Source organism: Macadamia integrifolia, chromosome 1 (assembly GCF_013358625.1).
Source record: "Macadamia integrifolia cultivar HAES 741 chromosome 1, SCU_Mint_v3, whole genome shotgun sequence".
Classification (NCBI taxonomy): Eukaryota; Viridiplantae; Streptophyta; class Magnoliopsida; order Proteales; family Proteaceae; genus Macadamia; species Macadamia integrifolia.
This window is the reverse complement of record NC_056557.1, coordinates 2,316,031-2,328,431: the sequence shown is the minus strand read 5'-3', so window position 1 is coordinate 2,328,431 and position 12,401 is coordinate 2,316,031. Positions and strand designations below refer to the sequence as shown.

The 12,401-nt window shown below is 49.2% G+C and overlaps 1 protein-coding gene across 3 annotated transcripts in view; it reads right to left on the bottom strand.

The window, feature by feature from the left end:
* Nucleotides 1-12,401, bottom strand: part of LOC122077959 — a 42,542-nt gene that overhangs the window by 28,498 nt on the left and 1,643 nt on the right. For all 3 annotated transcript variants that reach the window (XM_042643846.1, XM_042643849.1, XM_042643855.1), the window contains exons 3-5: nt 11,713-11,867; nt 11,253-11,435; nt 277-352 (exon numbers count right to left, since the gene is read on the bottom strand). In XM_042643846.1, coding sequence (XP_042499780.1) covers nt 277-352; nt 11,253-11,435; nt 11,713-11,867 — 414 coding nt within the window. The remainder of the gene's footprint in view (nt 1-276; nt 353-11,252; nt 11,436-11,712; nt 11,868-12,401) is intronic.

Below are 12,401 nucleotides of genomic sequence, written 5' to 3'. Positions count from 1 at the left end.
CAAGTTTTTACAATGGATACTTATCAACATTCTTTCTAATAGTTAAGAGATTGAATGAAATAGATGAGGTGTTTGAAGAAGTACTGATCTTTCAATGGTCTCTGATCTTATTAGTGATGACTTCACTGATTTCATGCAAGTACAAACAAATATAGAAAATTCCTAGTACACTTATCATTGAATGAGAAAAGTCCACCATATATATTAGAAGTGACTAAAAACAGATGCAATTAAATATACGAACCTAAACTTTTCTTAGTTCCTTGAGGAACTTACCATCAACATGATCATGATGGTGATGAGTAACAAAGACCACCAATTTTCTTGGCAAAGCAGCAACAATTTCCATGAGCTGATCACATAAATAGAAATCTCTGAATGCAAGAGAAGAGCACTGAAGTATTAAACTAATATGGTAAAACAAAACTTGATTCATGCCATTAATTTTGGATTCAGGGACAGCCAAGTTCTAATCCCAACTTGCTAAGCATGCAAGGGGCTTACCTGTTTCACAAAGTAACTTGGGCAGGGGGCCATAGAACAAGGCAGGGGCAATTCTAACCCAACTAAGGTTACATTACGGGAGCAACACATGGCGGTTTTCAGGTTTTGGACCACCCTATTGCCATCCCCATCCGAGGATTAAAGTAAAACCGCATCTAATTTCAGGCTTGTCAAAAGCCTAACATGAAATCATTATTAATTTTTGAAGTATTGGAGATCAAATGCAGTTATATTACTCCCCAAATTAAGGTGATAAATAGTCAGCATTTTTCCTTGTCAGACCAAAATTTAGATATTTTACTCCCTGATGAGGGTATTTCTCCCTAACCACGGCACGGGCAAGGAGCGTCCTAACCAATGCTACACTGATACCTTATCTGGCCGTGCTGCCACCTCGGCCCTCCATCTGGCCGTGCTGCTACCTCGGCCCTCCATCAATCCGAGCTGCCACCTCGGCCCTCATTGGGCCGTGCTTCCACCTCGGCCCTCCATCAGGCCGTGCTACCACCTCAGCCCCATCAAGCCGTGCTTCCACCTCGGCCCTCTATCATGCCGTGCTGCTACCTCAGTACTCCATCAGCCCGAGCTGCCACCTCGGTCTCTCATCTGGCCGTGCTGCCACCTCGGCCCGATGACTAGAACAAGGTTCCCAAAAACGTGCTCTCATCCACTCCTACATTCAAGGAACGTAATCCCTATTCACAAGTACAGGACTCTATCCACTACACGTCACCAGAGACATCTATCCCTCACACGGTTGGACATTCCGAGATAAGAGGGGAATATTCCCTTGGAATACCCTAGGACCTGGAATATTCCCAGGATCACAGAGTCACTCCCCTCAAGGACTCTACGCCTAAACAGGACTCTTCACAAACGTCTCCCATTCTTCCTCCATCAGCAGCCTATAAATATCATAGTAAGCCTCCATCATGGGGATCGAGGACTTCTTTTACTGAAAAAGCTCTCTTGAGCATCTGTTGTGGAAAGATCTGACTTAGGCATCGGAGAGTCCCCTGTCAGGTCAGCCCGGCTCTCCCCTGGCCTCTCTTCTGTGCAGGTCAGCTAGAGCACTAGGAACTCCAGGGAAGATCATCCAGTTAATTTTTGCTGCATCAGACTGGCACCGTTCGTGGGAAACTGTTACAAAAAGCCATCTTAGACCAATGCAATTAAGGAGTAAGAAGGTCATTTCTTCTGCGACAACACGAATAAGATCCACCCGCGAGTTACCACTTGGACGTCCCCATTTCCCACCAATGGCAGAGCAGGAGAATGTCCCGACAGAGACCCCTCCAAGAGGGCCCCAGCAAGCCCGGCTTGATGCGCAAGTTGCCCAGGGAGAGGGAGATCAGCGCGAGCAAAACCCTCAGCTATCTCGCCATGTCCCATCATCCCGGGTGACTCACCCAAATATGGAAGAGCAGATGCGGAGCCTGTAACTGCAGGTGTTAGCGACAAACACATTGGTGCGGGACTTCATACGTCAGTTCGGCTCGTCACTCCCTATGCCACGGACTGGTTCAGCTCAGCCACTTAGGCCTGTTCTGGATAGACAACCCAACGACGAATCTCCTGACAGCAGTGCCACCCCTCAATCAACAGCTAGGAGGGGGTCGGCCAGAACATCACGCACTATTCATTCGGTACCACCCCGGTCACCTACCGAAGGGCGCAAGCAAGGCCCCATTCCTGCCCCAGAATGGGAGAGCTCGTCGTTCCGCACGTCATCAGAGTCCAGAGACACATGATGCCCACAGATCCTCACCCCGGGTAGGAAGACGCCAGCTATCGCCTCAAAGACTCACTAGAGGCACTCATCCGCACAAAGAAGAATGCGAGAACTCCCAGAGGATAGCTTGGCAAGATCAACCCCATAAGGGTCAGAGCTCGCCCACCAGGCCGACCAGAGGTGCATCACGGCAAGGTCAGGATCAGCCTAGTGGTCATCAAGACCGAGGAAGAAGCCCTAGAAGAGGTGAAAGGGCACACCGCTCCCCGGACCACCGAGCCAAGGCGAGAAGGGACGACTTGGAGAGCTGCATACAGCGCCTCACTAAGCGAGTAGAAGGAATGCAGAGGCAAAGGCACCTGACCGACATAACTGTAACTCTGGCCCATAATGCACTATCCGACAAACTGATAGACGATGAGCTACCCCCAAATTTTGTGATACCCGTCTTCAATGGATATGACGGCACCACAGATCCCCATTATCATCTGCTGTATTACAGCTCAGCCATGACGGTTCATGGTAGGTCAGAAGCCATTCTCTGCCGAGCCTTCGTAGCCTTATTAAAAGGAATTGCACTGGTATGGATGTCAAACATGCAGCCCCGGTCCATCCACAGCTATGAAGAGCTGGCAAGAGCGTTCCTCACACGTTTCCAAGCAAGTATGAAGTAGAAGTAAACTACGCAAAACGTGATGAACATGAGGCAGGAATCAAGAGAGACTATAAGAGAGTTCCTTGCCCGATTCACCAAGGTGACACTAGAGGTAAAAAACCTACCGGAAGGAGTGGCGTATAGCACGTTGTTCAACGAGGTAATGCACCCTGATCTGGTCCAGTCTCTGGCCCTTGACTTGCCAGAAACAATGCCCGAGCTGTTAAGATGATGCAATCAATACGTCAACATGGAGGAAGTCCTGGCCGCCAGAGGGATAGCTGACAGGGGTGATCAGTCAGAGAAGGAGAAGAAAAGGACTTTGAGGCCTAGGGACGATTCCCGTTGAGCCGAAGAAGAACAGAACAGATCGGCGCTTGACACTGCTGAACCTGAGCGATATGAACTTGATCGTTCCCGAACAAACCTACTCTTAGAGATCCATGATCAGAAGTATTTTCGCTGGCCCAGGCCAATGATGGCTAAACCAGAGGAGAGGAACCCCAACCGGTACTACCGATACCACCGAGACCATGGGCATGACACTGAAGACTGCAAGCCTCTGAAAAGGGAAATTGATGAGCTCAGCAAGGCTGGATACCTTAACAAGTATTTAAAGTAGAAATATGGAGGGAACTGGCCTGAGAAGAGAAGAGATGATGCCAGGCCGAGCCGAGATAGGGCCGAGCCACCCAAGGAATCAGCCACGGACGGAGCTGATGCGTACGATAACCAGCCAGTGGGTCCAGCCATTCTAACAATCATGGGCGAACTCACGACGGAATCAATCAGAAAAGCCAAAGCACACGCGTGGTTCGTGTGCATCACGGAACAACCTGTCAAAGCCCTCAGAATGGATCCACCCATTACGTTCTCTGATAGAGATCTGAAAGAGTTGAACTGGCCTCACAACGACGCCGTCGTAGTTCAATTGGTGGTGGCCAACCACCCCTTCCACAGGGTCCTAGTGGACACAGGAGCCTCCGTTGACCTCATATCCTACGAAGCCTTCATAAAACTGGGGCTTGGCACTGGGGCCCTAAAGCCAGCCCCAGGACCCTTGTACGGATTTTCAGGCACACCAGCTGAGTTAGAAGGAGTTGTAGACTTGCCCGTAACCATCGAACAAGGAGCTCCTACAGCCACTACCATGGTTTCTTTTATGGTCTCCAAGATCGCCTCACCCTACAATGCAATCCTTGGCCGACCTGGTCTCAATGGCCTTGGGGCAATTGTGTCCACTAAGCACATGAAAGTCAAATTCCCCACCAGTAATGGAGTCGGGGGATGCAAGTCCAGCCAGAAGGAATCCCGGGAATGCTATGCCAACTTCATAAAATCTGTCAAGAAACCATGCTAGGGCCTAGCGTGTACGGTAGAAATTGTTGATTGCCGAGATGAAAGCCTCCTGACCCGAGCCGAGCCAGTGGAACAGCTGCTTACCGTCCCAATCACTGAGGCCGAGCCATCAAAAACTGTTCAGCTAAGAGCATTGCTGAGCTCCCAACGCCGCGACGAGATTTATGACGAGATTTTGAACTTCCTCTGCGAAAACTCTGATATTTTTGTATGGAAGGCTTTTGATATGCCCGGCATCTCCAGGGCCATAGTCGAGCACAGTCTGGACGTTAACCCTCGCTTCAAGCCTGTCCAGCAGAAGCACAGGAACTTCGCGACTGAGCGGAACACCATCATCAACAAGGAGGTTGACAAACTCTTAGCCGCGGGGTTTGTGAGGTAAGTAAAGTACCCAACCTGGTTTGCCAATGTGGTCACGGTTCCAAAGTCCAATGGAAAGTGGAGGATATGCATAAACTACACTGACCTGAACAAGACCTATCCCAAAGACTGCTATCCTTTGCCCCGGATTGACTCCCTTATAGACTCGACTGCGGGCCACGAGATGCTGACCTTCATGGACGCATATTCCGACTATAACCAGATAAAGATGAAGGTGGAAGATGAGGGGAAAACTGCTTTCCTCACCACTCAGGGCAACTACTGCTACACTGCAATGCCTTTTGGCCTAAAGAATGCCAGAGCCACTTATCAAAGGATGGTGAATACAATGTTTCGAAGCCAGATCGGAAGAAATATGGAAGTTTACGTTGATGATATGCTGGTCAAGAGCGCGAAAGGCACTGATCATGTGCTAGATCTGAAGGAGGCCTTCGATGTCCTACGGCAGAACCAGATGAGACTAAATCCAACCAAGTGTGCATTTGGAATAACCTCTGGGAAATTCTTGGGCTTTCTAGTATCGTAAAAGGGAATAGAGGCAAACCCCTCCAAAATCGAGGCCATTCAAGAAATGCGTCCGCCAAGAAACATTCACGAAGTTTAGAAACTGACAAGGTGCCTGGACGCACTTAACAGGTTCTTATCCCGGGCTGGGGATAGGTGTCTTCCTTTCTTCAAGCTACTAAAAGGAGGAAAAGGTCAACAGCAATTTCACTGGACGGAGGAATGAGAAGCAGCTTTCGATGAAATCAAAGCCTACCTAACCAGGCCCCCTCTGCTGAGCCGGTCAGACCCTGGAGAAGAGCTATAGCTTTACCTCGCTACCTCCGAAATAGCCGTTAGGACAGTCCTCGTGAGGGAAGAGGGAAAGACCCAGAGGCCCATCTACTATGTGAGTCATGTGCTCCTAGAAGCTAAGACAAGGTACCAGAGAATTGAGAAGTTTGCACTGGCATTGATCGTGACAGCCAGGAAATTAAGGCCCTACTTCCAAGCACACGCCATCGCTGTACTAACTGATCAACCGCTAAGAAATTCACTTCACAGTCCCAGCGTAGCAGGGCGTATGGTGAGTTGGGATGTCGAGTTAAGTGAGCATAACATTGAATTCCGACCAAGAAGCGCAATCAAGGGCCAGGCACTGGCTGATTTCTTGGTAGAATGTACACAAACTGAAGAAGCAGTAGAGCTTGAGGCCGAGCTGAGCCAAAAGTGGGAACTCTTCGTTGATGGATCCAGCACCACAACAAGGAGCGGCGTAGGACTTATGCTGCAAAGCCCTAAGGAATTCACGATACAGTACGCCCTTAGATTTTATTCCCCGCAACAAATAATGAGGCAGAATATGAAGCCCTGATTGCGGGAATCAAACTGGCAAAGGTAGTAATGACAGACGACCTGGTCGCACATAATGACTCCCAACTAATTGTTAACCAAGTCAACTGGCAATACGAGGCCAAAGAAGAGAGAATGGCCAAATATTTGAAAGAAGTATGTCGTCTGATGACCAGTTTCAACACATTCGCAATGGTGTAGATCCCGCGGGAAGAAAATGCAATAGCAGATGCCCTCTCCAAACTAGCTACAGCAGAACTCGGGGACTGTGCAAGCTCGGTATATTTTGAAGTACTAGACCAACCTACCTATGAGCAAGAATTGGTGTGCAGCAATACGCAGCAATCCAAGCCGAGCGGGATGGACCCCATTGTGGACTATTTGCTTGACGGACATTTCCCAAGAGATCAAATAGAAGCAAGGGCAATCAAAAGGAGAGCAGCCAAATACACCCTCCAAGGTGCACTTTACAAAAGGACAATATCCTGGCCCCTGCTGAAGTGCCTGCCCCCGAACCAAGCTGAAGAGACACTTCGCGAAGTCCACGAAGGAATTTGTGGGGGACACATCGGGGGAAGGGCACTGGCCTACAAGGTGTTGCGCCAAGGATTCTACTAGCCAAAAATGCAACAAGATGCAACGAAGTTCGTCCGGCGGTGCTTTAAGTGTCAAGTACACGCCCTAGTACCACACGTCCCGACTATAGAACTTAGTTCCGTAATCTGCCCGATCCCGTTCGCAATGTGGGGAATGGATATCCTAAGTCAGTTCAAGAAAGGAAAGGGCGGTGTCCAATTCTTGATTGTCGCTATTGATTACTTCACTAAATGGGTGGAGGCATGTCCCCTAGCCAAAATCACTGAGCAGGCAATGGAGAAGTTCGTAAGGGACGACGTCATATACCGTTATAGTGTCCCAAAGGTACTGGTCACAGATAATGGTTGACAATTCGACAATCGGAAATTCAGGCTCTTCTGCAGTAAATTTGACATTGATTTTCGAAACACTGCTGTAGCACACCCACAATCAAACTGTCAGGCAGAAAAAGCCAACCACATACTTCTAGATGGAATAAAGAAGAGGCTGGACCGGGAGAAGAAGAACCGGGCAGACCAACTACTCAGTGTACTTTGGGCATATCGTACCTCAGCTCGGACCCCCACAAAAGAGGCGTCGTTCCGATTGGCATACGGGACCGAAGCATTAACCCCTGTGGAGGTAACCCAAGCCTCGTTCCGATCAGCAGTGTTCGAAGCTTCACAGAACGAAGCCGGGCTCCAAGCAAACATCGACTTCATAGACGAAGTTCGAGAAGAAACCCTCAAAAGTTACATCAACCCCCAAATGGGATTTTTACAAAAAGAAAAAAAGAAAGAAGAGAAGGAAGAAGGTTACATCGCTCCCGCAATGAAGAAAAAAAAATCTACAAGAAGCACAACATCAGTACTGCAGAAACTAGGGGGTTGGATCAGGAGGAAGTGAGGTGGTTCACTTGGTGGCTTTAGGGTCGACTTGAGTCACCTCCTCACCGACCTCGGCTTGACCAACGAGCTGTACAGAGGGAGCTATGGCAGGAGCGCGCTGCTCGTACTCAGAGAAATCATAATCTGGCGTCTTGCCAAAGACGAGCTGTATGACGTCTTCTGAGTCGGCATGAAATAAGACATTGACATCAACTAGCCATTCCTGCCCAACTTCAGAATTCAGCCACCGCTCAGCAGCGACCTCATCGTTCGAAGCCAGCTCGGTCTGATGTTTCTTCTTCAGCTCGAAAATCCGAGCTGAGTGTTCAACTTCTTTCTTTTTGCTGGCTTCCTGCGCCTCGGCCAACTCTCTCTGGAGTGCGTCCTTCTCCTTGACAAGGCCGCTGTTGATCCTGAGCTGCTTAGCCACCTCGCACTCCAGCTCGCTAGCCCTCTCTTCATGGTCTCTCGCCCTCTGCTCCTCAGATCGGGCCTCTCTTCTCACTCTCCAACTAACCCTTGGCCATCTGAAGCTCCCCCCGCAGGAGCTTTACCTCGTCATCCAACTTGCTGCGAGCAACGGCCATGTTCTCGAACCGAATGGAGGCCTCCACCACATAAGCGAAACCTTGCATTCATCCAACGGAGCCATGAATACTAGGAACTGAAATAAACACAAAGGGTAAGAGGCGGGAAATACTTAAGTCCCCCATCCGGGCGTAGACCTGCTCCGCGAAGTCGATATCAGGCAACTTCCTCACACGGGCAACGTCCTTCTTGGGACGGCTACGGTGGCACCAAACCCGAGCTGCAACGGGGTCGAGAATGGTGCCGTCTCTAGTAGTTCCACCCAGGGGTCCGCGGGCTGCTTCCCCGTTCAAGCCACCTTGGGAGGGTTGCCGTGCTGCCCCTCGTCCACGGGCGAGGGCCTCCTTTCTGGCCGTCGGCCCCTACTCCAACTCTGTCAAGCGTGCCGGTGTGCCCCGACGCCTTCTTTCCAGAGCCAGCTGGCTCCTTCCCTTTCAGAGAGCCTGGAGTCCCGTGCCGAGCTGAATATTGGACTGGAGGGGGCATCTCCTTCCCTTGCTTACCTTCGATAATCAGAGGCGAGGACTTGTTGCCCGCGCCGGGGGGAGGAGAGACCTTGGCGCCTGGGTTGGGGCTCGCCATGGCCTTGCCCTTGTCGCCGGCCTTCTTGGCAACCTGCCCAGCGGCCTCTTTCTTCCTCGCCTCCGCTACCGCCGCAGCCAAGGCCTTATTGTCTACTTTCACATTAACCACTGCAAGACAAGAAAGAGCTGAGCCGCGTTAGTAATGGAAACAAGCTAAAACTGCAAAAAACCAAGCTGAACCACCATAACCGAACTCGATCGGACCCTCACCAAGGACTTCACTCAGCTCAAACTCCCGGAGGAAGTCTTCATCCTACAAAATGCAAACATCCACAGCCTCCCCACCCAAACACATCTGATATGTTTGGAGGTCAGCTGGGGAGAGCTTGGGTGCTTGGTTCAGCACAGAGAGGGTGGGCTTGACCCAGCTGCTCTTGAAGGGGTTCGCCTCCTCCTTCCACTTCTTCACCGAGGAAGGCATATTGAGGAACATCTTCAGATCACTGTAAGGACCGTCCCTCTCCCTCTTAGTGAAGTAGTACCACCCTGAGGTGTGCCTCTTCACCAAGAACATCTTCCTGAATAGGTCCAGCGTCGCAGTCCGACCCAAGTTCGAGACAAACATCTCAAAGCCAAGAACAGCCTGCTATGAGTTCGGAGTCAGCTGGCTGGGAGCGAGGCACCAGTGCTTCAGGACCGAGCTGACCAGCTCGGGCACAGGAATCCTCAGGCCGCTCTGGAAGGCTACATCGTAAAGGGTAACCTCGTCCCCAGAGGCGTCCACTCGTTCGTTCTCATCTGGGATGCGCATCACCACGTAATTTGGGATGCCGTATCGATTCCAGATCAGGTCGAATACTTTGGGCGTTAGGATGCTTGGGATATTCACCGCAGTTTTTTTCTCTCCAGAGGAGGCAGAGCCTTCCCCCTCGGACTCTGCCTGGCCAGCCTCAGGGACTTTGGCACCCGAGGGGCCCGCAACCCGAAGTGCCTGCTACCGTGGCATTGGGGGGCTAAGCTGAGGTAACCAAGCCAACTCCAACCCTGGTCGGGACGATCTAAGGCGAGACCACCTCCACAGACTCAAAGCCTGAGCTGCTGCCCAAGCCCGAGCTGCAGTCAGAACCGGAGTTGTCGTTAGAGCCCTGACTACTGAAAGTATCGTCACTAGAGGACGAAGGATTGGGAATGGCGCACTCAGGGTGATTTTCCCAAGGCCTCACAGTCGTCAAGGGGGTCTGGTTGGGTGAGTCCGGATCACGTGCGGATGCCATATTGGGATCTCCGGGGCTAGTGCTAGGGTACGCGGAGGGTTGAGCAGAGGATCGACGAGTCACAACCATAATCGTACTTACTTGTTGCAGGACGAACTAGTAAGGACGAGCGAGGAGCGTTGTTCACGACACCGAGTTGCTCTAAAACTCTGTGATGATAGGAGCGAGCTAAGCTGACTTTATCACAAGATCGAATGATAAGACTTCTGGGAAAAACGTACCCTATTTATAGGAGAAGGCGGTGGAGAATGAACGGTTGGATCTTGTTGAAATCAACGGCGAATAGGAGCGGTCTCTTTGCCTGCCTAAGGTGAAATAACGACTCCGAGACACGTGGCACATCAAGGGCATTTCGCGCTGAGCGGACGGCGCACGATAAAAAAAGTCAACGAAATTTAATGCTCTAGCTGTCTGAGCCGAACCGCTAGAGCAGGGGGCTGGTGATGAGGGTATTTCTCCCTAACCACGGCATGGGCAAGGAGCATCTTGACCAATGCTACACTGATACCTTATATGGCCGTGCTGCCACCTTGGCCCTCCATCTGACTGTGCTGCCACCTCGGCCCTCCATTAGTCTGAGCTACCACCTCGGCCCTCCATCAGGCCATGCTACCACCTCAGCCCCCATCAGGCCATGCTTCCACCTCGGCCCTCTATCAAGCCGTACTGCTACCTCAGTACTCCATCAGCCCAAGCTGCCACCTCGGCCTCTCATCTGGCCATGCTGCCACCTCGGCCCGATGTCAACAACAATGTTCCCAGAAACGTGCTCTCATCCCCTCCTACATTCAAGGAACGTAATCCCTATTCACAAGGACAGGACTCTATCCACTGCACGTCACCAGAGACATCTATCCCTCACACGGTTGGCATTTATGAGATAAGAGGGGAATATTAACCTGGAATACCCTAGGACCCGGAATATTCCTAGAATCATAGAGCCACTCCCCTCAAGGACTCTACACCTAAACAGGACTCTTCACAAACGTCTCCCATTCTTCCTCCATCAGCAGTCAATAAATATCACGGTAAGCCTCCATTATGGGGATCGAGGACTTATTTTACTGGAAAAGCCCTCTTGAGCATCTGTTGTGAAAAGATCTTAGGCATCGGAAAGTCCCCTGTCGGGTCAGCCCGGCTCTCCCCTGTCCTCTCTTCTGTGCAAGTCAGCTGGAGCACCAGGAACTGTAGGGAAGATCATCCAATCAATTTTTGCTGCATCACTCCCCATATTAAAGTGATAGACAGACAGCATTTCCCCTAGCTAGATCAAGATTCAGTTATTTTACCCCCCCCCTTTTTTTGGGTACAGTACCCCCAAAATTAAGGTGATAAAGAGTCGGCACTTTTACTTGCTTTGACATGCCTAATGCCATACAACGAATTGTATTAAGCACACAACCTTGATACAGAAAAAACAAAGTTTTCATTTCATACCTCTGCATGGAATTTTGAGTGGCACCCTGGGTCCATTATTAGGGCATCTCCATAAGCAGAAAAACTTGCATCTACACGGCTACTACTAACAATATCAGGTGCAACTACAACCAAATTTGTTGTACGGAAAGGCTTTGCTGTTCTACTTTCGATAGGTACAATTGTGATGCCAGGTGGGTACTCCTGAAAAGATGTACATATATTCATAATTAAAATGGATTACTAACCTGTTGCAAGTGCATAAAGACTTCTGCTAGTGCATGGAAATCACACAACACCTTTAGTCTTTGGATATGACTTGGGGTGCAAAGCCATCATTGTAGGCTTGTATTAGAATATGATGATGTGAAAAAGATCCAAATAACATTTACACATTTGATATATGGCCACGACAATTTTTTGACAAAATGCATTCTTTTCATCCACCAGAACACGCTCGGTTGGAAGATAATAATCTAACCTGGTAGCGCAAGGGTGATGGAACGTTTAGCATTCTAGAATGAACCAAATTAGTTAGAAGCCCAACACCTACTAGAGGTCCCACACGATCATTATTTGGATTCACCTCCAAAAGAAACTCTAGGCAACTTGGAATAGACATCCACTTAGATACCCCTGCAGGCACCTTTCCAGCATTAGCTACAGCTTTCAAATTTCTAGAATAAGCAAAGAGGCAGCAAAATGTGTGACAACAAGAAAGATAACATCACAAGATGAGAATCAAAAATAAAAAGGTAATTATCAACTCCAATAATGGGAAAGCAAAACAGAATCTTCCCATAATTATTTATAAAAAAAAAAATCTAAAACTGAAAATAAGCTCCGCAACATATTCTGCAAAAAACCCATAGTTCCGAACTTGAACATGAGCATATTGTCTGTTTTGCAAAATCCCATCAAAAGAAATTCCTGATGCAATCGGGTAGGACTAGGACAACATTTGAAGATTCCAATGGTGTAGAGAAAAATATTTATCACAGCATATGGACCAAAAAAGAGAAAAAATTTAGAAAATTATTCTCATTATAAATACTGGAAAATAGGAAAAAGATTAGTAAATCACAATGTTATACTGCAGATTCTAGAGTTTTAAGTCAAATCATTACCTTGAAGTTACTATAATTGAGCTCATTTTAAGTCATGCCTGGA